This window comes from Poromitra crassiceps (assembly GCF_964638095.1).
Source record: "Poromitra crassiceps genome assembly, contig: HAP1_SCAFFOLD_130, whole genome shotgun sequence".
Lineage (NCBI taxonomy): Eukaryota > Metazoa > Chordata > Actinopteri > Beryciformes > Melamphaidae > Poromitra > Poromitra crassiceps.
In genome coordinates, this window is record NW_028152231.1 from 265,353 (window position 1) to 290,453 (window position 25,101).

Genomic DNA, 25,101 nt, shown 5'->3' on the forward strand with positions numbered 1-25,101 from the left:
TGCTGTGATGATATTCTAACGATGCGATCAGATGCGACGTGCGACTGCTCTATGCGACTCCCTGGTGGTCAATGACTGCTCAAGGCTCTAGCTGTGAACTTAACTCACGCGGTGAGCCAATCAGAGACCGACCCGTTAAATTCGAAATGATGCCGGGAAAATGGGAAAATCCCCCTACCCACGGGTTGCCAGATTGGCGGGATTTCCGCCCAATTAGGTTGGTTTGGGGTGCATTGTGCTGGGGGAAATGGGCTAAGCCTTGGGCGGGTTTACAGGGCAACTTGTTCCCATTATCTGCATTTGTTTTTGGGCGGTTTTGTGTGCGTTTTGGTGCAGGTACTCTTGGGTTTTTTAACTAGTTTTCAAAAGCCAAACCACTGAGAGAGAGCAACTGATGGTCTTTGAAGACTCCGTCCTGTCCATAATGTAGTTAACTTTAGACCTATCAATAGTGGTTGGTTGCTGTTTTTGAACTCTGTTACAGTATGTTTTATTGTTTTTATGTTGAAAACTGTATTTCCCATGTTTGGCTGTCAGCGGTTCTGGTCACGTTTTCATTGTGACATCATCATTGCTGTCATAAATCAAACATGAGTGACATCATCAGTGATGTCATAACTGTTTCCGATTGTGACATCATTCTTCATTGTGTCATCATCAGTGATATCATAAATCAATTGTGACATCTGTGATGTCATAAATCAATAGACATGAGTGACATCAGTGATGTGATAACTCTGGTGTGATAACTCTTTCTCTACGTCACAATGTGACATCAGTGATGTCATAAAGCCATAACATCATGGGCCATGGCACATCGTCCTTAAAGTCTCCACCCTAGAAATCGAGAATGATGTTATGATGTCATAATAATGTCCATCATCACACACTTAGTCCCTTCATAAAGCCTTCCATTTTGAGATGCTGTTAGATGAAAGCGTACCAGTACCACCTACTAGTGGCCAGAGCCATGATGGCCCAGAGCTGTTCCTGGGGGCTTGGTGACATGATGTCACAATGTCAATGAGTCTCCCAGGACCAACTCTAATTATGTTGCGCCCATGACCTCAGTGAGGACAGACCCTGAAAGAGTTTTTTTTTTTTACAAACTGTAAGATTCATAAGCTAAATAATTTAATGCATAAATAAAAAATCATACGTTAATTAATAAGACAATAAGCTAATTACAATATTTGAGTTCACTTAGTAAAAGGGATATTTTATGTTGAGTTATATTTACCTATGTATGTTTATGTTGCACTGCTGAATCTACCTCTTTGGGGTTAACTCACATTTACGTGAGTAGAAGTTCTCCTTGATTTTGATTGGTTCCGGGCAGACATGTTTTGGTGGGAACACGGAAGTGACAGAGTGTATTGTGACCTACGGCGTAGACCTTGAATTGCTAATGCTGATTGGTACTGCTCTCATGGAAATCAGTGTTCACTCGGTGCTTGGGTCTCAGAAAGCTGGTGTGTAACCATGGCAACAGTATCATTTAGATGAACATTCCAGAAGCAGCTGTGATGAATTCTCACTTTCTCAGTCTCACGTTCTTTCCAAATATGGAACGGTGGGCATCATCAAAACTGTATGGAAGCCATGTTAGGAAGTGTCCTTTCTATCTGCTCAGGTTCCGTCACCTACTCACATTTAATGAAGAACGAACACCAAAAACGACTTCACCTTAATTTATTGATCCAACAATACATTTTACAATACAAGTTTTTCAGAAATAGAAATCTCTCATAAAGGCACAAGGGTATCTGTTCGTAAGTTGACCAAATTGAAAAGAATTGACATTTGAAATAATAATAAACTATGGCATCCACAAATACCTGTCAATCAGAATCGATGTGGCAACACAAGCCATTGTGCACAGTATCACTCCAGATACTACTCTGACATTTAAAAAAAGATATATGGCATTTATAATAAAAAGTCCAGTTCACCCGCATAGTCACTGCTTTAAAGGCAATGTACAGTCAGTGATTTGAGTTCAGAGTACATTGTGGAATATGGGACTCTTCTCTCCATGGCAATCAGGTCAGTGGTTAAGGCGGGGGCAGGCAGGAATCGCACGCATGCACACACACACACACACACACACACACACACACAGGGGTTGGCTCTCATGATTCCTTCTCAAGTTGAATTGGGGAAGAAATACCTCTCAGACTAATGGCATCCAATCCACAGTGAAGGCCCAGTAAACATGATTGTAAAGGATCAGGTGCTGGATGAAGGCATAGAGGGAAAAAGTGGCAGCACAAAAATACAGAATTCATAATAAGCAAGAGCTTGATAGCCTGGTAAACCTGCCCGTCACGTGAACTCAACATTTCATTTGGTTCTTCGTTCCCGTCTGGCCTGAAGCCATCACCCAGTCTTTGCAGTGGGAAGAAGTTGGGCGGGTGTACTTGCCTTGACAGACAACTCCTTCAGCGTTGGATCCGGCCAAACCCAAATCCACTCGGGAGAACGGCAAAAACATATTTTCCGCCCAGAAACTCCGCTGTTGCATAACTCGTATACTTGTTTAATTGTTGTTATTGAGTCGATTTCTGCATTAACTGCACTTTATGGCTGTTTAAACTAGACGAACGCTGACATTACTCCTCAGGGCGGACAGGCAAGGAGGCGGCCATTACCGTTTTGCTAGCGACGTTCCTGATTGGCCGGTTATGATGGCGACGAGGCGGGTCGCTGATTGGCTCGTCCGCTTTGCAGTTTCTGCAGAAAGCCCTCCCAGAGTTTAGGCCAAACGGTCTGGTAGAACGAAATGAAATGTGAGTTCACGTGACCGGCTGGTTTACCAGGCTAAGGCCTTGATTCTGACCCCCAAACCCCCCACCCCACCCCCCGTCCCACCCCCCGTACACGGCTCCTCCCATGCTTGCACACACACCAAACACGCATACCAATAGATTTGTTTGCAGACCAGTTATAAGCCTACACAGGGTGACAATGAGTGGGCAGAGAATGATGTGTGTGTGTATATATACAGATGCTTTCCAAAAAATGTGAATATCATGGAAAGATTTTTTTCCACAATTCCTTTCAAAAAGTGAAACTTTCATAGATTCATTACACACAAAGTGATATCTTTCTAGACTTTAATTGTTTCATTTTTCATCATTTTGACCTACAGCACCAGAAAACCCCAAATACAGTATTTCAAGAAATTTATATAGTGTGAAGAAAATCTGCAGTGACTTCTCAGTTATGACTGACTCCAGCCTCAGTCCACTCCCTCTGAATCTCTGCCAAATTTTTTAATCGTCTTGACAATCCGCTGAAGTCCACGGTTATCCATGTTATTTCCATGATATTCCAATTTTTTGGAAAGAATCTGTCTATATATATATCTATATCTATATCTAGATATAGATATAGATATGTGTACAGTATGTGTATGTGTATGTGTGTGTGTGTGTGTGTGTGTGTGTGTGTGTGTGTGTGTGTGTGTGTGTGTGTGTGTGTCTAAGGTGGCGTGCTGTGTGTCTCAGTCAGAGTGTGCAGATTTAAACTTGTCCTGGGCTGCTTCATGGGAGGTTCCATGGACTCGTCCTCGTCCTCGCCCCCAGCCATGTTCAGGGAACTGGACTGCAGCACAAGCTCTCCACTCTCCTCCTCACTGTCCTCTTCCTCCTCCTCCTCCTCCTCATCTGACAGAGAAAACACAGTTTGGTTCAATAAAGCCACCGTGACGACGGACGAATGAGCAACACAACAACAAAGGCTGGAGTTACCTTTCTCCAGATCCACAGCGTTTCGGTTCTTGACGGTGCTGGCAAACTGAAAAACAGAGCATGATTGCGACATAATATGTATGTGTATCATGAAATTCAGACCACAACATATGAGTCCAACAATGAAGTCCAACAATGAAGTCCAAAGCGTTTCAGCCAACTTGGGAATAAAAAAGTCCTAGTGCTCAACAGTGAACAACTTTTACCTGAGCACTTAAAAGCGTGATTGAGGGGGAAAATGTGCCCCCAGGTTTTGATAATTTAATTTCCATTTCTAACGCACTCAGCATCTGCAAGCTGGTTGCCACTCAAAAAGAGTAGAGACGCCGATGAAGAACACACAAATAGTGCTGTTGTACGCACTGCGCTTTATCAACTTGATGCAATAATTACTAATTACTTTTGTTGTTGAAGTGGCCAATTTCTTTTGTACATGCCCCCATTTATAGACAGTGGGGGCTTATATATACTGTATATATACATGCACACACACACATATACATATATATATATATATATATATATATATATATATATATATATATATATATATATATATATTATATGGGACTGCTGCTGTCTTGCAAGACAAATTTCAGTGTGAACTGACAATAAAGTATATCGTATCGTATATATATATATATATATATATATATATATATATATATATATATTAGGCCTGCACGATATGAGGAAAATCTGCGATGTGCGATAACATTGTTCAATATAGCGATGACGATACGACTTGCAATAAATAAACAAATATTAAAGTATGCATATTAGCTATACAGTTCCTATGTCTTTCTGCTTTAATAATGCTAACATAGACCCCAAACATAGCCTATGCCCACTGAATAAAGAAATGAAATACACACTGACTCTAGCTGAAACTACACACAGTGTGTTTGGGCTTTGGCAGAGGGGCGGAGCGCACTGTTGAGGTGTACGCTGGATTTACAACACAAGACAAAATGATCAGATGCTGATTGGGAATGCATGACGCATGTAAATAAAACCACTTTTGTTATTCATTGCGTTTCAGGCAGTCTTTGCGATGTCTTTATTGCGCATGTTCATATTGCGATGACGATGAAAATACGATTAATTGTGCAGCCCTAATATATATATAGTTTCCTACACTAGTGTGTGTATGTCTGTATGTACCTCTCCCATGACAGCAATGGGTGTCTCTCCTTTAGCCTGGGCCACTCTGTGCTCTATCAGGTAGTACATATATTCATCATAGAGCAGGCGAATCAGGTGGAAGGAGCCAAAACTGGCAGCACTGCGCAGAGTCAGATCCCTGATTACCATAGAGCTGGGGAGACAAGAGTCAGAGCCCTGATTACCATCGAGAGCTAAAGTGAACGCCACTTCCTGCTTCAGCACTGTACCAGAGATTTTCATCCACCATTGATTTTCCCATAGACATTTCGTAAAATGCGTATACAAATAGTTGTACTTGTTTAAACCAAATGGTTCAGATACATTTAGAAACAGGAGAGACCACATAACATTTCATTCGGACCAAAACATAAAAAAAAAATTGCGGATTTAAAGAAAATATTTTTTCGAGGTTGTTTTTTTTAAGTTTTGGTCCGAGTGAAATGGTGGTCTCTCCCGATTCTAAATATAGCTGAACCGTTTGGTTTGACCAAGTAAAACTATTTTTTATAAGCATTTTACAAAATATCTGTGGGAAAATAAATGGCAGATGAAAATCTCTGGTACAGTGCTGAAGCAGGAAGTCACGTTCACTTTGGCTCTCTATAGAGCTGGGGAGACAGAGTCAGAGCCCTGATTACCATAGAGCTGGGGAGACAGGGAGGCAGAGGTGCACACATGAAACCAAATATTTCAATTTTTGTCTTCGTCCATCACTTTCTTGCACCCTTGTCCTTTTCTCCCTCTCACCTGTAGAAGGACCAATTGAGCAGGAAGAGCTTGGCAGCCTTGGGGAGGGCGGCAGGGTTGTGGTCATAGGGCTTTAGGACCTGGGTGACCACGCTGTCCAGCCAAGCAGCCCACTGCTCCAGGGAATTCTGCTGCTGCAGGGTCAGCTTGAAGTCCTGCTCCAGCCGCTGGACCATGCGGTCATCGCAGCGACACACCCAGGACGCCTGCTCCTGAAGGGGAGAGGAGAGTGTCAGTGTCCTGCTCTACAGATACTGTAACACACCCAGGACACCTGCTCCTGAAGGGGAGAGGAGAGCGTCAGTGTCCTGCTCTACTGTAACACACCCAGGACACCTGCTCCTGAAGGGGAGAGGAGAGCGTCAGTGTCCTGCTCTACAGATACTGTAACACACCCAGGACACCTGCTCCTGAAGGGGAGAGGAGAGCGTCAGTGTCCTGCTCTACGTAACCCAGGGTTCCAACTTCCCACACATTTCAAAACTTGTCCATGACTTTTCAAGGATCCATAATAGAATTTACATGTAATGTAACTCTGAATCAATACCAAGAATTATTACTACACTGGACAAATAGGACACACAGCTCTTTATATTGGATTGTAGTGCTTTGAGTCACTGCATCGCATTACATGGAAGCTATTGAAATAAAATTAAATCCAAAATAAAACCTCAATCAAATAAAATGACATGGCTACGTTACATCAATAGCTACAGAAATGAAATTTGCCGCTACGTTACATTCCGAAAAGGTTATCCATGGAAGATTACTGTAACAATTCATTTCATTACACACAACAAAATTCCATTACTGTTCCTAAACTTTCAGGGATTTGACTAATTCCATGACTTTTCCATGGCCTGGAAAATGAGATTTGGAAATTCCATTGGACTTTTCCAGGTTTTCCATGATCATGGGAACCCAGATATTAACCTGCACATCGACGCAGGAAGAAGAGCCAGAAGGACAGAGAGCAGTATTCTGACAGACCTGAACGTTGGTGAAGTCAACCCGGTTGAGGTCAGAGAGCATCTGGCTGATCTGGGCGGAGTTCTGCAGGACGGCGCGGGCTGCCTGGGCCAGGTGGTTCAGACTGGTGTAGCGGCGCAGCGTCTGGGAGAAGGAGCACACACACACCACCTACAGGAGAGGAGAGGGGAAAGAGTGAAGGGACCCAGAATGAGACGGCAGGGGTCAGACAGGAGGGACAGTTAGAAAGAGGTGAGACAGAGAAATGATTTAAAGACTGGTACGATAGCCTCTCTATAGACGGTTTTCACCAGCTGCAACCCCACAGCATTTCCTTTTTCTCAGCTTCTTCTTCTGTGTTTTATGGCGGTTGGCATCCTTAAATGTTGCATTACCGCAACCTGAATTGTATCAGCTTCACAGCTAACTATTGACAGTGTCCACTTTCTCAGCTCTTCAGGGGAAAACACTGACATAGCCTACTTCAATTGTTTTTTTTTAATGTAAAGATAGGCCTATGCGTGCAATAACGTACTGATAGTCAGCTTTACTCTGTAACATGTAGCTTTTATTAGCCTCTCAGGCTAGCTCCCGATCAGACAACAATGCTTCCTACTACCCAGCGTGTGCATGACAGGAGTGGTTGTTATGGCAACTATCAAAAACAACAACAACAACTACTAACTACTACAATACATAAAGACCGAAATAGGCTACGTTGTTAATGTGTCTGTCGGAGACACGGCCTAACGTTAACATTTAATATGAGCCGAATATCAGCCTGCGCTCAGCTATGTATACAGGAAGTAAACCGGATATCCAGGTGGGTTGTGATGGTTGTTATTGTTGTCAAGTTAAAACCGTCTATAAGATGTATAGGGAATCATGAGCAGTACTATTAACAGCATTGGTAATGTTTTTTTTCTTGTTTGTTTTAGTTTTCTTGCTGTTGTTGGTTTTATTTTCTTGTCTTGTCTTTTGAAACTCAGAGCATGTCACCACATTATTCAACCTGATGGATTAGGGTTGGAAGGGAGGGAGGGTTAAGGGCAAAGGGAGAAAAGAAATTATGAGACATATTATTTTCTGTCATTACATCTCTAATAAAAAAAAGATATCAAAAAAGACTGGTATGATACATGTGGCCATGTAAAGGCATGAAAAGGAAAAACTTAAAAAATGGATGCAGAGCTCTCTCTTAAAGCTAATTTATACTAAGTGCGGAGTGTCCGGTGTTTGCGGAGCAGAGGCTCTGTGCGGCGATATTGCCTTGCTAGTCTCTAATAAAAAAAAGATATAAAAAAAGACTGGTATGATACATGTGGCCATGTAAAGGCATGAAAAGGAAAAACTTAAAAAATGGATGCAGAGCTCTCTCTTAAAGCTAATTTATACTAACTGCGGAGTGTCCGGTGTTCGCGGAGCAGAGGCTCTGTGCGGCGAGCGCGGCGCTCCGCACAGGCTCTGCGGAGGGACTGCACGGAGCTCCGCGCTCCTCTCAAAAAATGTAACTCCGCGGAGCCCGCCGCGAGCTCGTGCAGTCAATTCCAAGGCTATGATTGGCTAATGTTTGCTATGGTTTGTAAAGGGGAAGAAGCCTCCACAAACTGACCAAGTGACCGGCGAAATCAGTGCAAAATGAACGGGTTTGAGCATCGCCACATGAGTGAGGGAGCAACATGATCCTTTTCTCACAGTCATGAGGGAGCCCATTTTAGAGTGAATAGCCTACAATTTACTACGTCAATAAAAACGATTTGAGATCGAACAAATTAAATGCAAAGCACAAAAACAAGAAGACAACAAACTTACTTGCTAAAAACAAACTGAAAATAGCCGACAATTGCACTAGGATTGATTATTCGCCGATATAAATCAGGATCACACACGGAAGAACTGATGTGACATTTGCATTCCTGCTAAAAACACAACGGGAGCCTGGAGGGGGATTCTCCGCTCTCTGCAGACACTGCACTGCTACCGTATTTACCATAAAAGGATGTGCCTCTGCGGAGAGAACGGTCTTGCCGTGAACACCGCGGACACTCCGCAGTCAGTATAAATTTGCTTTTACGGTGCAAACACACCAGACGCTGAAGTGCCACGAATAGCCACGAGACACAGCCAGTTTTTTCCCCACCGCCCTTGTTCACAGATTAGAGCGCTCTGAGCGCCCGTGCAGCAGCAGCAGCTAGCGAGTGTCTCAAGTCAAGCAGGAGGTTGGTACAAGTTGTGACCAGTGCGGTGCGGAGTGAAGCAAAGGGTGAACAACCAGGCAGGCTCCAGCTCGTGCTGCAATTTACAATTGGTGGCGCTTTGGGAGCTGGTGTGTTTGCACCGTTACCCTCTCATGAGCGCGCATGCACGCACCTTTATGCGGACCATCTCTTCTGGGATGTTCATCATGGCGCCAGTCAACCAACTCTCCAGACTCTTGGCAAAGTTGCGGATAGCCTGAGTTAAGGCACCTGAGACAGACAGTGGTGATGTACAGTGGAGAAAGAGGGAAAGGGTCAACATAATGTGTAGTAAGAGGATAAACCCACCTCAACTCTACAAACACTAACAGACACTTAGCGGCATGCGTGCAAGTTAAAGGTGCCATCTTGTGTAAAACAAGATTTCCTTGCTTCTTTCATTATAAAGGACTTGGGCGTGCTAGAAACATCCTGGAAGTCTTCCGTGATTTTTCTGACATCACAAAGTAACACTCGGCCATTTCGTTTGCCCGCTTAAGCTGCGTTCACACCGACCTATTAAATTTCTTCGCTGGCGTCGAGTTTACATACAAAGTCAATGCAAACGAGCGACTGAGCATATATTCGCCTGGGAGAAAACTCGCTGGGCGTCCGAGCGGCAGAGACAGAGCGATAGGGAGAAAATACGCTCATCGCCCCAGATGAAATATCCCAACTCAAGCGAAAATACGCTGGCATCAGTCGCTCGCTGTTCAACGCTGATTGGCTGCTGTGTGAGAGCGAGTCAAGGATCCCACTGGCTTGGGACAAACCGCTGGTTTATTGTGTGGCAACAAACCGCATTGACAGGCTGACAGCTGACATGAAGTGAAGTCTGTCCTACCGGTATGGAGCTCGCATTAGGAGCACGCTGATAGGCTTTAGCTTGTAAACAATGACGGTGGCTCGTAGTGGACAAATATCATGACATTGCGTAACGTTATAACCCTCAGATGTCCGTCAATTATTGTGCCTGTTGATGAGCGATTTAAACAGAGCGACAGAGCGATTCCAAAGGGTTGAATCAAGCGACAGAGCGAAAAATAAATATCTTGGTGTGAACACAGCTTTACAGCGCCGCCCACCAACTGAATGTGGAAGACCAAACCTTGTTGTCTGTACCATAGCTGTGTGGAATGGAAAGAAATTACAGAGATCAACTGCACCAAAGATTTATCTATCCCAACAGATCATCTTACCTTATCAAAACAACGAGGGGAGAGACAGAGGACATAGAGAAGTCTCACAGAGGCTCCATTTGAGTTTTTTGTGCAACAGAATTCATGACCTTGTTTTAAAGACCCAGATTTATACACTTAAACATAGCATGATATGGGACCTTTAAATGAGGCTCTTTCAGACTTAAGTCAACTTATACAACCTTCTGACTATTAGCACCATTACCAACTCACTAGGGATGGGTCTCAGCACATCAGGGATGAGGATGTCCACCAGGGTCTGGTAGAGGATGTTGTCACACTCTTTGGTCCAGCGCAGCACGGGCTCAAACTTACACAGCACCACCAAGCAGGACTTGGGCAGACGCTTCTCTGACTCGTTGTGCCTGGAAGAGCACGTGCGTCAGTTGTAGACGGGAATGTGAAAAAGACAATATTTGTGCCGCGTCACAGCATGCATGCACATCATGTCAGGACATAACAGTTATGCCCGAAGATGCCCGTTTGTGGGTTTGTGATACTCACAGGCTGAGTGATTCTGTGTCAGTGCTCTGGCTGAACCTCCAGAAGGATTTCCACAGCGTCTCCACAAGGGTGAACTGCAGGTTGATCATTACATCCAGAATGGCCTGTGGGGATCACATATGACACCACATTGGTCTGGCATCACACTATGCACTGTCACAGAAGAACACAGTTCATTGGCCACCTCTCTTCACAACTCTGACTTCTTCCTTGTTATTTTCATTGGAAAGGATGAGCACTATATCAAAAATACTTTTAATTGAACTGGGCTGGGTTTGATTGAAAATATGGTTTCAATAGCTGATTGGGAACAACATGGGCTATGACCAGCACTTCCCCAAAGTGTCCGTCTAGCACAGCAAGCTTATTCAAAAAGAAGAAGGAGATCAAGTAGACACGGAACCTAACTTATGTGGTGACAAGATGATTCCGAAAATTATAAGGAAGGAGAATACAACAACAACAGTCTTATGATCAGCTGCAGCTTTGACCTTGAGATGATCCTTTCTTCATCCAGGGTTCATACCTCACAGTGTTCTCTGTAGAGGGTCTGGAAGGCCTTGAGGTGCTCTAAAAGGATCCCATCAGGCAGGCTTCCATCCTGCACATAAACCTCCAGAAAGCCAAAGTCTGGCAGCGGCCGTGATGCTTCTACACAAGATAGAGCGACAGGGAGAGAAGGCGGGGGGGGACATGGAAGTAGAACAGTAAAACCTTCTACTAATTAATATGAAATGGACAGAATGTTAGGGCAAACAACAAAATAATATAACACAATAGCCGTTTTCACACATGCGCTTTTTACCGCTAAATGACCGGAAAGCGGTCTAATGCCTTCATGTGTGAAAGTTGTTTTCCGGTATAAGCGTTCCCCCGTCATCGCGGACATTTCACCAGTTTCGAGCCAGTCAGAAGAGCGGTATGCCGCGATAAGGGACACAAGTGTGAAACGGGTCCAGTCATTTGCCGGTCCTTCTCTCATGGGCGAGGTGTGCACACGTTGCTTAACGTTCACTTCCAGCGTGCATCATCTAATCATTCGCGCACATCAAAGCAAACTACTTCCACATTTCGCTTCGTGCATTTGCTTTCTCTACATGCATACAAGCGTTGGGCGGCTTGCAAGCCGCTGCCATTCTCGCTGTGTGTCTGTCCTGTGTCGGGCTGCTGCGAAGTGCGGAGGACTGAAGAAGGACTGGCCTCTCTCGAGCAGAGAGGGGAGGGGGAAAATCGGCTGTGTTTATTACGCTGGCTTGACGCTGCCTGGATACTACTCTGCACTGCAGCCCATGCGCAAATATGAAGGATACAACATACTCTTAAGTCAAACGAGTGTGATTTATTGTGTGACAAGTGAACTTATTTCACCATCAGAGTTTTGCCGACCCCTAAAATAAGCCCCCCCCCCCCCCCCCCCAACATACAGGCTATTTGACGACTATATTCACACATGCGGCGCTCAGGTGTGAAGGGAAATTCCGGGAAATGGCCGATATTGATTTACAGGTAATTTTCCTGTAGGCATGTGTGAAAACGGCTTAAGTGTATCGCTAGAAAGCAAAGGATACGATTGCTGGAGGTTTTCCTCACCCAGGAACTGCTGATACTGTTGCACCTGAGCTGAGATGTCACAGAGTGCTGCTGCCTGCTGGCCCAGCCCTCCTGAATTCCCATTGGTTGTGATCCCCTCTGTCTTGTGCACTGGCTTGATCCTATTGGACAGAGTAGCCATCATTCAGGGAGAGTCATAACAGCCACTTCAGATAAAGTGTTATAATAATAATTGGATTTATATAGCGCCTTTCCAAGTGCTCAAAGCGCTTCACAGAATCATTATTCGTTCACACCATTCGTACCGGTGGTTCGAAAGCGTGGCAGCCACACATCGGCGCTCAACGGCCCCTCCGACCACCATCATTCATGTCTACATTCATACCAGTCATACGAGGCAAGGAGGGTTAAGTGTCTTGCCCAAGGACACAACGACAGCAGCTGGGAGGGAGCGGGGATCGAACCGCCAACCCTTGCGTCATTGGCCGACTCGCTCTACCTCCTGAGCTAAAGCCGCCCCGTGTGTTGACACACAGGAATGTGATCTCATCAAAAATTCTAGAATCAGACCTCCAAATCAACGCTGAAATGACAAGCATACCCGTAGCCACAAACAAGCAAGCACTAGTGAAGCAAAGCCACATGTGGCTACCTGTGTTTCTGAGAGAAAGTCACATGTGTCTACCTGTGTTTCTGATAGAAAGCCACATGTGACTACCTGTGTTTCTGAGAGAAAGTCACATGTGGCTACCTGTGTTTCTGAGAGAAAGTCACATGTGACTACCTGTGTTTCTGAGAGAAAGCCAGATGTGGCTACCTGTGTTTCTGAGAGAAAGTCACATGTGGCTACCTGTGTTTCTGAGAGAAAGTCACATGTGACTACCTGTGTTTCTGAGAGAAAGCCAGATGTGGCTACCTGTGTTTCTGAGAGAAAGTCACATGTGACTACCTGTGTTTCTGAGAGAAAGCCACATGTGGCTACCTGTGTTTCTGATAGAAAGCCACATGTGGCTACCTGTGTTTTTGAGAGAAAGCCACATGTGGCTACCTGTGTTTCTGAGAGAAAGGCTGCTGCCTCATTGCGAGGTGCTGCTGCTCGTCCATCAGTCTTAGCAGAGGGGAACCGGATTTGATCCTCAGGCCATAGTAGTGGTACTTAGAATTCCCCCTGGAACACACACACATTATTGACAATGCACCGACATACCTGTCTAATATATACATAAATAGCGTGTGCGTGTGCGTGTGTGTGTGTGTGTGTGTGTACCTGGTGCCTAGTCTCCGTGTACGTAGCCCCATGAAGACGGACCTGATGAGCTTGCCAAAGGAAGCAGCGTTGACCGGTTCTAGCTTGTGCTCCTGGCAGTGCAGCAGATAGTGGCAGTAGAGGGTGCAGCGAGGTAAACTCACCCCCTCGGCCCCCTCGTAGTTCTCACACAGCCACTGCACCTGGAGGAGGCGGGTGGACGGATGACAGAGTTCATTCTAAACCACTAGTTCACCTTCATCGAGGACAACCAACAAAGTTCACCGACTTTCAACTCTGGAGTACTCACAGTCGCGGGTGGTGCGCGAGAGTTAGGGCTGCAGTAACTCTGTCCTCCTCCTCCTCCTGGTCCTCCTCCTCCCCCCAGCACGTAACCTCCCGGAATGATGTAGCCCCCTCCGCCCCCGGCCGCCCCGCTATTGGCTCCTCCCGTTGCCACGGACGCAGCGGAGACGGGCGAGTTCACAGAGCCGGTGATCTCTGACTCAGACGTGGCTTCGTAGTAGGCGGAGGAGGAAGCGGGCGGGGTCTGGGAGTAGAGCGGTGAGTCGGAGTAAGGGTAGCCGCTTGACCGGCTGGACGGAGAGAGACGTTTGGACACAAACATAAATATACACTGTGTACACAAGTGTAAAGAGCTTAGACGTGTGTGTGTGTGTGTGTGTGTGTGTGTGTGTGTGTGTGTGTGTGTGTGTGTGTGATATGCAATGCCCGGTTGCTCTCTACTCACATGGTGGAGGTGGTGAAGGTGGAGTCTCCTGTTGCATCCACATACTGCACCTGGCCAGAGTACACATGTTCCACCTGCACAACAAGCAGACAGGACACGTGAAGCCCCCACTACACTTGGTTTTTCTACCTGTGTAATGGTTGGTGTTCCATTTCAAACGCTCTAACACAGGGGGGGTCAAACATACGGCCCGGGGGCCGGATCCGGCCTCGCATAGGTTCCAATCCAGCCCACAGAGAAAGTGTGAAAATTGCACTGAGAAGTCCTTCAAGGTGCCAGGTTTCAGTAGCCTATTCATGTTTTCTGTATTCATCACTTAATGGTAAACTCATTTCATTATCCTTGCTTGACGATAAGAGACTTGCACAGTTGCAATCAATTGCAATGAATGGACAGTTACAGACAGTCGATTTGATCATGTTTGATGGTAGCGGAGATAACCTACATGAGAACGTGTTATTAAATGTACCTGTAATTCTTTAGACTAAGAAACGGGAAAACTTTGAGGTTTTGTCATTTATAGGTTATTATTATTGATTAGAACACGGCTCTCTTGAATACTCGATTCTGATTGGTCAATCAACAATATTCACCGGTCATTATTTCTCGACAACCGACCGCTGCTCTGCCACACCTGGATTAATCAGTTGATAAGAGCTTTTTGTCAGCAAGACACTACTAATTAGGCCAACCAGTTGCAGCTGTGGTGTCTTGTGTGCCAATTACGAATGAAACCGCTTTGTCGTTGAAAACGCTATTAAAAAATCTATTTGAATCATTATTTTTGTCAGATTATTGAATGATTTAGTTGTAGGCCGTGTTCTAAGCGGGATAATGTATATTGAGGCGGTGATTACTGGGAAATAATGACCTTCAGGTGAACGATTAAGCCCTCCGCTGGCGCATCGGGCTCAATCCACCTGTCGGTCATTATTTCCCCCGTAATCACCGCCTCAATATACATTATCCCTTACTTATTGATTATCTTTCTGACAACAAATTGGGTCACATGTGGCCCGTGAACTAAAATGAGTTAGCCTGCCTAACAACTTGATAAGAACTGCAGGCTAATCGGTTGTTCCAGTTCCACTGCGACAACATGGCGACAGCACTGTTGTCAAAGCAGTACAAGAGCTTAGGTCCTCTTTCCTTTGTGCTACAGTATTCCTTCCGTAACGTTAGCTTAGCTGCGAGCCGCGTTGTTGATTTATTATCAACAACCGGCCAACGGATTTCAAAGCTGATGGGTTTATTGGAAAGACTGACTTGAAATGGTTAACGAGCAAACGTTTTGGGCACTCAGCGGTGTTTTGAGAATGGCGAATGTTAATACAGCAGCAGGCAGTGGGCTTAGCTAAGAGCTAGCTAGCTAGCTAGTTAACACAAACATACGTCATCGTTCCATTTTTGTTGCACAGTTTTTTTGTTGTTGTTTTTTGTTTTTGTTTTAACTTGGAGCACAAAATTTTGGTTATTTGTCAAAAGATATTTGGCGAACAGTGTGGTTAATCAACATGGTCAGGGCATTTTAATATGAAATATCTTTAAAATGACAGAATACACTGGAGTGGGGCTTTAAGGAGACTCCTTTCAGGAGTGACCCGACTTTACCGGGCCCGTACAGAACTCAGCAGTGACCCGGCCGGCTCTACCGGGCCCGTACAGAACTCAGCAGTGACCCGGCCGGCTCTACCGGGCCCGTACAGAACTGAGAATGCAACACGATCATCAATAGCTCACTTCTTTCTCCACAGCATGCCATTTTCCCACTGCTTAAGTTCCCTGCTTATTTTGGAACCCTCAAACACATGGCACATGAACACATGGCACATGAACACATGGCACATGAACACATGGCACATGAACACATGGCACATGAACAGTGGCTCAGTGTGCTGTGCTCAATAGCTGCAACGGCAATGATGCTGGCAATGCATGATTGTGCTTGACTTGACACTGCATCCTTTGCCCGGGTCAGGGTTGTTGGCTCTCTTTTAGGCCCTAAAGAGAGCCTAACGTAAAGGCTGAGAAGAGGCATTATGTTCCGTTAGGCAGTGTGTCGTCATTTCACAGAAACTGACACAAGGTTGTTGGTTGAATTATGTGGCAGAAATGCTACTTTTAATAAAGACAGATATTCAGGGAATTGATTAGGAATACAAAAAAGGCGGTCTCCCGTTACAGATGAACGTGTGTCCAAGAAACAATCCCGGAAAAACAAAAACAAAAACAAACAAAAAGCTGAAATGAGTTCAACAGAGTTCATTCACTAACACAAGCTAGTCACATTATAGGTAGGCAGGATGCAGCAGGCACACAGCATGGCCAGCGGGGCATCCCAGTCATCTGACTCTCCATCTCTCTCTCTCTCTCTCTGCCTGTTGGTCTTCCACTGTTCGTCACATCTCTGACTCTACATCTCTCTCTCTCTCTCTCTCTCTCTCTCTCTCTCTGCCTGTTGGTCTTCCACTGTTCACCACATCTCTGACTCTACATCTCTCTCTCTCTCTCTGCCTGTTGGTCTTCCACTGTTCGTCACATCTCTGACTCTACATCTCTCTCTCTCTCTGCCTGTTGGTCTTCCACTGTTCATCACATCTCTGACTCTACATCTCTCTCTCTCTCTCTGCCTGTTGGTCTTCCACTGTTCACCACATCTCTGACTCTACATCTCTCTCTCTCTCTCTGCCTGTTGGTCTTCCACTGTTCATCACATCTCTGACTCTACATCTCTCTCTCTCTCTGCCTGTTGGTCTTCCACTGTTCATCACATCTCTGACTCTACATCTCTCTCTCTCTCTGCCTGTTGGTCTTCCACTGTTCACCACATCTCTGACTCTACATCTCTCTCTCTCTCTGCCTGTTGGTCTTCCACTGTTCATCACATCTCTGACTCTACATCTCTCTCTCTCTCTGCCTGTTGGTCTTCCACTGTTCACCACATCTCTGACTCTACATCTCTCTCTCTCTCTCTGCCTGTTGGTCTTCCACTGTTCATCACATCTCTGACTCTACATCTCTCTCTCTCTGCCTGTTGGTCTTCCACTGTTCATCACATCTCTGACTCTACATCTCTCTCTCTCTCTCTCTCTCTCTGCCTGTTGGTCTTCCACTGTTCACCACATCTCTGACTCTACATTGCTTGCTCTCTTCCTGACTGTCGTGAAGGCTCGTGGGTAACGCCCGATTAAAGCCATTAGTAATGAAACGTGGTCAGATCACCGCTACGCGGCAATGCTTTTTTATTTCGCATCTAGTCTCTCACACAAACAGAGGAACGTGTGTGTGTGCTTTACCTCCTGGTTAATGTGCACGGACTGTAGGTTGTTGATGTGAGCTGTCTGAATCCTCTTGGCTGCCTGTGACACTGCCTGCAACACTGACCTCTGCTGGTGAATAAAGCCACGACACCACAGGGTCAGATCATTCAAGTCACTGTTTCTTTATTTGTTTTGTTAACCCTCTACTGTCTGTTTGCTACAGGATCAAATGGCCAACTCATGGTTGGTGTGTGTGTGTGTGTGTGTGTGTGTGTGTGTGTGTGTGTGTGTGTGTGTGTGTGTGTGTGTGTGTGTGTGTGTGTGTGTGTGTGTGTGTGTGTGTGTGTGTGTGTGTGTGTGTGTGTGTGTGTGTGTTAGGGATGGGCATTTCTAGCAAAAACACTATTCGAAATTCGCTGGCCAAAGTCGACTTTTAATCGAAATTCAAAAATTCAAAAAAAAAATCAAAAATGTAAAAAAAAAAAAAAATTGTGAGTGAAATGTTGCATTGTCTCCCCTGATTCTAAGTCTAAGGCTTCATTAATTAATAGAAAAAGCTTCTGCTGTGGATTTTTAGCTCAAACAAGCATTGCTCCACTGAAGTAAAGAACATGTTACATAACATTGACATTTTCGAAAATAAAAAACAATTTTGACAATCATGAGTGGTTCATTAAATATTTAGTAGGCTCAGGTCTGAGTGCCAAAGGGGTGCCAAAGTCACCCCCTCTCCCTCTTCATGGGATTTCATCCGCCATTCATTTTTCCATAAACCTTGCTTAAAATGCTTATAAAAATTGTTTTACTTGCTCAAACCAAGCGATTCGACTATACTTAGAATCAGGAGAGACAATGCAACATTTCACTCACAATTTTTTTTTTTTTAATTTTTAATATCCCTAGTGTGTGTGTGTAATATATATTATCTGGACGATATGAGCGTGATGTCACCCATTGGGTTTTGATACCACAAAATGAGGCTTGATCTCCTGCTTCCTGTTAAAGTTTGATTGGATAAATTGATTTTTGTGCTGCAGAAGCACGGGGAGAGGGGGCGGGGGAGTAGAGAGGGGGCGGGGGAGGAGTGAGTGACGTTGACGGTGGGTCTGACCACGTGACCGCCTGGCTTGTGTTCTTCTTCTTGTGTTCTGTACATCCATGATGTGAGGGTATAGCCTGTTAGCTGTTGATCAACCTCCACAAAGTAAATCGGATTTCAAAATATGCATTTTTTTAAATTGTGTCTACTAACATTATTACAACATCATAAAGATAATGTTGTTTCTGATAGTTTGTTTACTACATGCTAAACTGCTAGCGAGCTATCTGGCAAGCTTCTTCTTCTGCAGCTTTCCGGCAGACTAGATGCCTTGCGGCACATTGCCGCCTCGACCTGTCGGACGTATTACTGTTCTTATTTATCCCATGAATATCATCTATTTCGCTCGAAATGGGGGCATAATTTAGAAAATGGAGGACGTGAGAGCATGAAAAAGACTTGAAATTGTTTGTTTTTTCAGACCATCAACTCATTTGCAAAGTATTTATTTAAGACATAAACCAAGAGAGAAGTCGGGCCGTTTTTCCATTCACTTGCATGTGGTGATTTTGATAGCGTAATACACACGACGCCCCCCCAATGGCCATTAGAAAGAATACAATTTCCGAATTCGTTTCAAAAAGAGGGAGGCAGAATTGCCGACTGGTCCTACCTGTGGGTTGGTCTGCACCGGTTGGACCACCTGAGTGGGTACCCCAGGGGCAGGAGGGCTGGAGTCTGACAGACTGTCGTTCGAATGGCCAGAACCCTCTAGGGATGAGAGAGAGCGAGAGAGAGAGAGAGAGAGAGCTTAATCAAAACACCGAAAAAATCTCAACAGAAAAATCTGCCCACCAATCACCACAAGTTCTCTCAGTACTCACGGCATACCGCTTCCAAACTGTAATAACAGCCACTGTAGAACATGCTAGAACTTGGTTTTGAACACACTAAAACGAGACGGATAAGACTGCGAGGAGTAGTGCGTCTCCCTCTTATATATGTTGCCCGCAGGAGGAGGCCTTGGACAGCTAATCCACCCAGACGGAGAGAGAAATCCCTCCATCATGTAAACATGCAGATCAGATGAGAGGACAGACCAGAGGAGACGAGGACAGATCAGATAAGGGAGGATGGAGAGAGGGACAGACAGAACGGAGACTAACGAGAGGACGGAAAAGAGGGTGAACTTCTCTGCATTGCACCTTTCTGATGAGAACTCTTCTCCTCTTTGATTGTTCCCTTCTCCGTCTACCTTTTCCTGCCGTTACCAATCAATTTACTAATTGCTTTGTCATAATTGACGTGAAATCACACTAGCCATTATTCCAATGCTGGGAAATTGTGTAACTGCTTAACTGCTCTGTCATTGAAATTTAATCCATTGTACAATAAAGTTCAGTTGAAAGTTTTGTGGTCAGAGCAGTATTCTTTCTCTTATAATCATGTGAGCTGTTGGAATCAGCCAAACGGACACAGTTGTTGTTGTTGTTGTTCAACAGAAGCAGGCTATTATTCATGAAACCTCGTTTATTGTTACACCGTATTCATTGGGGGTTTTTGTGGAAATCTTTCCAGCCTATGATTGATTGGCAGCTTAATTAATCCCCCAAGGGGGAAAGTTAATTGATCGTTAAGACGGCTACATAGATCCATTACTAATACAGCATAACGCCTAAACTTGTAAACCAGGCCTGTGAGCCTCTCTGGGTGAGAGTGCACAAGTGATACGTGATACTGGTAGGCAAAAAGAGCTACTAATAGACAGCCCTAAAATAAACATACAGATAGACAGGTGGGCTCAATTCACTTTCATTTCCTTGATGCCAAAATGATCCTCTTTATGATAGTGCATTTGTTCTCAATTAATTCAGGATACATTTGATATAAGATTCAAACAGAATCGAATTGAACTAAAGCCTGAAAGACACACATTGCTTTAGTTACCATCGAAGCGACTACGACCAGAGCGCATGTTGACTATGTCTCAATGCGGGATTTCTAACTTATGGCCATGTTCATGTGGATGCTGACGCTACAGTACTAAAACAACACCGTTATATCAGCAACTCCCTATCACAACAATAGCAGAAGAGCGGAGAAGTGAAGTCCCGTATATGCAGAGGACCGCCATCCTTGCTCCCACGTTTGGGACCACCAACCAGAACAGAAAGGGAAACTAACTCTGTGGTCTCTGTGGACCCAGAGCCTAGCCTGCTAACCAGTAGCCTGGGTAAACCCAGCCTCCAGTCACAAGACTGTGACTGATAGCACATAGATAGAGGTCACGTGGAGGCTGGCTTTACCCAGGCTAGGTAACCAGCCCCAATGAATCCTTCATTAGGGTCTGGACTCAAGCCTATTCGCCACTGATTCGGTGACATATTTTTCAGACCCAACTGATTGGTTGCTATCTGTTGTCAATCATCGAACTCTTTGACCAATCGGCAGTAGCAAAGCAGGACAACGATTCTGCACAAAAGAACTTTGGTGAGGCTACTGTAAATGCATCTTCAGTAATGTTAGATTAGTCGCGCCGCCTCCATTGACCAGCCAACCAGGCATCCCGGACACGAGTATCTGTCCTAAATAACTGCCAGTGGATGGGCTTGGGTCCAGAGTAGACCCCCATATGAAGAATGCTGACAACTGCTATTCCTATGGGGCTGGATACCAGGCTACCCAGAGCCCCTCTGCTTCTCATTCTAGCCATGAAGCAACAAGGTGAATGCAAATACCTGTCTCACAGAAAATAACAGCAGTACTCAAGATCCTGTGGACCCGGGACTGACAACCGCTGAACTAAATAAGCGTCACCAATGAGAACTATCTCTCTCTCTATCATTATGCGGGTTTAGTATAGTTAAACATAAATGTATATTAAAACCATTCCTCCACTTTTATGCTATAGGACAGGGATACTCAACTTGCTTTGCCCGGGGGCCACTTTCGTGAAATGATAGAAGGCCAGGGGCCAGTTAATAAACAAACAATATACATTTTTCTGTAGCGGATTGTGGGTTTTTGGGGGGTCAGCCGGAGTTTAGTCTGACGATGTTGTGCACACACCGGATAGTTAGTTAGGTTAAGTTAGTTAGGTTAAGTACATACATAAGTGCCTGGGTAGCGAGCAGACGGCAGTATTTGACAATTTAGCAGCTAAATCATAGATTATTGAAAGATATTCCATATTCCAGACTGAAATGCTATAACAGAAGTGGAGTATTGGCCAGAATGACATGACATTTTTTTTTTTTGCAATTCCATCGCGGGCCACAAAGTTTGAATGTTTTCCCCCTGCTTACTATTTTTTGTTTTTGCTCCAAGTTAAATGTTTTATGGTCACTCACGATTCAGTAGGTTGCTGGTTGGCTTGGTTCCAGCCTTCAAACTCGTTATATAAGGACTTTTTGGAATGTCTATGGAGAAAATGAATGGTGGAATTCTCTTCTGGGACCAGGAGACGTCACATGACTGTTAAGCTCTATAACCGGTCGGTGGTCGAGTAGATTATTCATTCGCTGAAGCAAAATTACAAGCAAAATTATCGCTCTTTATTTCTGTCGATCGCAGCTCATCATAAATCAGCCTCGCAAAGGTAATCAATTAATGTTTGCAACCGCTGCCTTTTTTTGAAGATTTACTGCAAGAAACGTGGATGTATGTGACAGATAACTCTGTCATGTCGTGCTGTAAATGGTCCGGGCACTGCACTGCACTGCACTGCACTGCACTGCACTGCACTGCACTGCACTGGCAGCTGAGATCCACCTTTTTCTTTTCACCAAAATCACGTTATCAACATTTTAGATCATCGGGGGGGGGCGAACGAAAAACGGAAGAGATAATTAACGTTCGACTGAAATCAGTCTGTAGACGGAGCTCTGCCACCCATGCTCAGACTGCACTCAAGTGAGCTAAAAAAAATCTAAGTGTGTAGAGCATACATGGGCAAAATACGGCCCGGCCCGCGGGCGCCACCTGTGTGGCCCGCGATGGAATTTTTTTTACACAGTGCACCTGAACGCAACATGCAAGATACCCGCTGAATAAGTGTCCAAATGTTCGTGTCATTCTGGCCAATACTCCACTTCTGTTATAGCATTTCAGTCTGGAATATGGAATATCTTTCAATAATCTTTATGACTAAAAGGCTACATTGAATTAGAAATTTAAATAATTAACTCATTGGTTTTGGATTTATTTAGCTTCAAGACTGCATTTTTGTTCGTGTGACCCTCAACACAGGCTTTGATCATCCCGGGCCACTTACTGATACTCCTATGCTTAAATTAACCCACTCATATTCTGATTTATTTCAATAAAAACATTTTGGCTAGTGGAAATTCTAATTGGCTGGTAACTTTAAAATCTAGCAGCCATATTGGCAGGTTGTCAAAAAAGTTAATTTCAAGCCCTGAGAGCAGGTGGTGACATAGGAGTGAGTGAGAAAATGATGAAATATTGGTGGTTAAGACTGAATAATGACATCACAACTGTTAATTTAAAATGAGTTATTCCTCTAAACGTGGCTTCAAATGCACCAAATTTTTCACACTGCGCCGTTCGGCCCTCAGCAAAACCTGGTAGCGAGGACATTTTTTGTGGCCCTCTCTATCATCAAAGTTACCCATCCATGGGTTACGGCATGACAATATTTGTTCGGCCCACGGGCAACAATCTGGGTTTCTCATGTGGCCCCCCATGAAAAATAATTGCCCACCACTGGTGTAGAGTGTGTGCAAAATATGATTTGTCAGTGTCTCACCTGTAACAGTTACTATGATGTACTGAGGCGAGCTGCTCTGACCATTACTCTTCTGGATTGCAGAATGCTGGATTTCAGTGGTTACATACTGCTGGGACGGAGTGGTCAGCACTGCCTTCTGAGTGGGCGGGGCTTGGGGACCTGTTTTTGAGCCAGTGGTTGATTGGTTGGCTGATGGTGTGATCTCGGACAGGAAATGTGTGGGCTTAGAGGATGAGGGTGTGGTGGTGGCGGCAGCAGCTGTTGCTATGGTTACTGTGTTGGCCTGCTGAGGGTGAAGGTCCTCTGAGTAGCCAGAAGTTGCCATGGCAACCAATGCTTGGAGACACCACTCACCACCACTCCTGTGGATTAAAAAAAAAAATCACAACAAAAACCAGATAGAACTGAATAATGAAAAATGCAGTAAACACACAAGCCTTCACAATTATAATTTTACGTCTCCGTATTTCTTTTTATATCAAAAGCCTCTGGCTTTATCTGGCTTCCACCCTCTCTAAGAGAGGGTGTGTGTGTGTGTCAGGGATATAAACCAGAAGAGGAAGTGGGTCTTTTGTTCAAGGACTAGAACCTTTCCTGTTGTTGTCTACTCTTAAATAAACGGTGTGGTCGTAACAAGCACGCAAAAAATAAACAGTCCAAATAATATTCTGTGGATGTGTACTATCATAATGTAATCTAGTAAAATGTGTAGTATATAATGTATGTAACCTGTGTGTGTGTGTGTGTGTGTGTGTGTGTGTGTGTGTGTGTGTGTGTGTGTGTGTGTGTGTGTGTGTGTGTGTGTGTGTGTGTGTGTGTGTGTGTGTGTACTAAAGGATGTAGCATATGACGTGATGATGCTATGTAAAGCCCTTTGAGACATGCTAGGGCTACAATAGTTAACTGAACTGAAGCAATGAAAGAACCCGTAATTCGCTAATGTGGTAATTACGCCATGACCGTCAAGTGAAAGAAAACGACCAAGTGATTAGCGTTAATTGGAAATGAGCAATTATGTGACCTTGAGAGCACAGACTTAATATTATTATCCTATCCATCATCCTCGACAAACGAAGTTATGTAATAACAATTGGACCACTTTGGACCCAGTCAATCAGGACTTTTAACGACCATCCCACAAGACGATAAGCCACTCCTGCCCAAGACGGCATGCAAGACAATCAGATGTGTCACACCAGAAACTTTTTCATAGTGGCAAGCAACCAACTGACAAACATATAAAGACAACAATTACTAGGCTTAAATGCCCATGGTTAAGAGCACAGCAACGCGTCGCTTTGGTTGCGTGGTTAGTTCCATATTAGCGTTATTTCAGGTCTGCTAGTAGGTCTAACGTTGCTGCCCAGCCTGAGAGAGTTGAGAAATCGAGAGTGATAGCTTCCTCTGCTAGCACAGCAGCAGGCAGCAGCTAGTTCTAAGTTCTAAAGCCAGCTACTGGCTTCTTGCTGCTAACGTTACGAATCTGACCAACCAATGACCACGCGACTAACACATCTAGCGTTAGTAGTTATATGTTTGCCGTATATTTGAAACTATGAGAAATAACAGGAACCTCCCAACTAATACGCTAAAAAAAAGTACACGAAAGGCACTACAACACACCCGCCATTTTGTGCTCTTATCATCAAAGATTTGACACATCGCCATAACAACCATCTTCGTTTAGAAAGTAGCTAGCAAGCACTTTCCTCACCGCCACGCTCAGCCACTTTCACGTTAACATTGACGATTATACAAACAAAATCACTACACGCATTAAAATTGAGAAATAAGAAATAATTTGAGAGATTTTTACTTTATCACCTCTGATTTACCCCAGGGTAATGTCCTTTGTTTTCTCGTTAAAGTTTGTCCTTAGCGATTTAGGTTGTTGTTGTTGATTTTCGTTGCTTGGCTCTTGTCGCCAGG

The 25,101-nt window shown here is 44.5% G+C and overlaps 1 protein-coding gene across 2 annotated transcripts; it reads right to left on the reverse strand.

Annotated features, from left to right (window-relative positions):
- Positions 1-2,905: 2,905 nt before the first annotated feature.
- LOC310800889 (MHC class II regulatory factor RFX1-like) lies at positions 2,906-25,101 on the reverse strand. 2 transcript variants are annotated; one of them, XM_083664775.1, is made up of 18 exons: positions 24,997-25,101; positions 23,191-23,534; positions 19,096-19,193; positions 17,420-17,509; positions 14,124-14,197; positions 13,683-13,968; positions 13,394-13,575; positions 13,175-13,294; positions 12,166-12,287; positions 11,102-11,226; positions 10,576-10,679; positions 10,285-10,436; positions 9,006-9,103; positions 6,657-6,806; positions 5,667-5,878; positions 4,917-5,070; positions 3,753-3,798; positions 2,906-3,668 (listed from the first exon to the last, which is right to left on the reverse strand). In XM_083664775.1, the coding sequence occupies exons 2-18, from the start codon at positions 23,495-23,497 to the stop codon at positions 3,484-3,486; spliced, it is 2,505 nt and encodes an 834-aa protein (XP_083520901.1). In that variant the 5' UTR covers positions 23,498-23,534; positions 24,997-25,101; the 3' UTR covers positions 2,906-3,483. The 2 variants fall into 2 exon arrangements, with proteins under 2 accessions (XP_083520901.1, XP_083520900.1); XM_083664774.1 differs by having other exon boundaries at positions 17,420-17,512.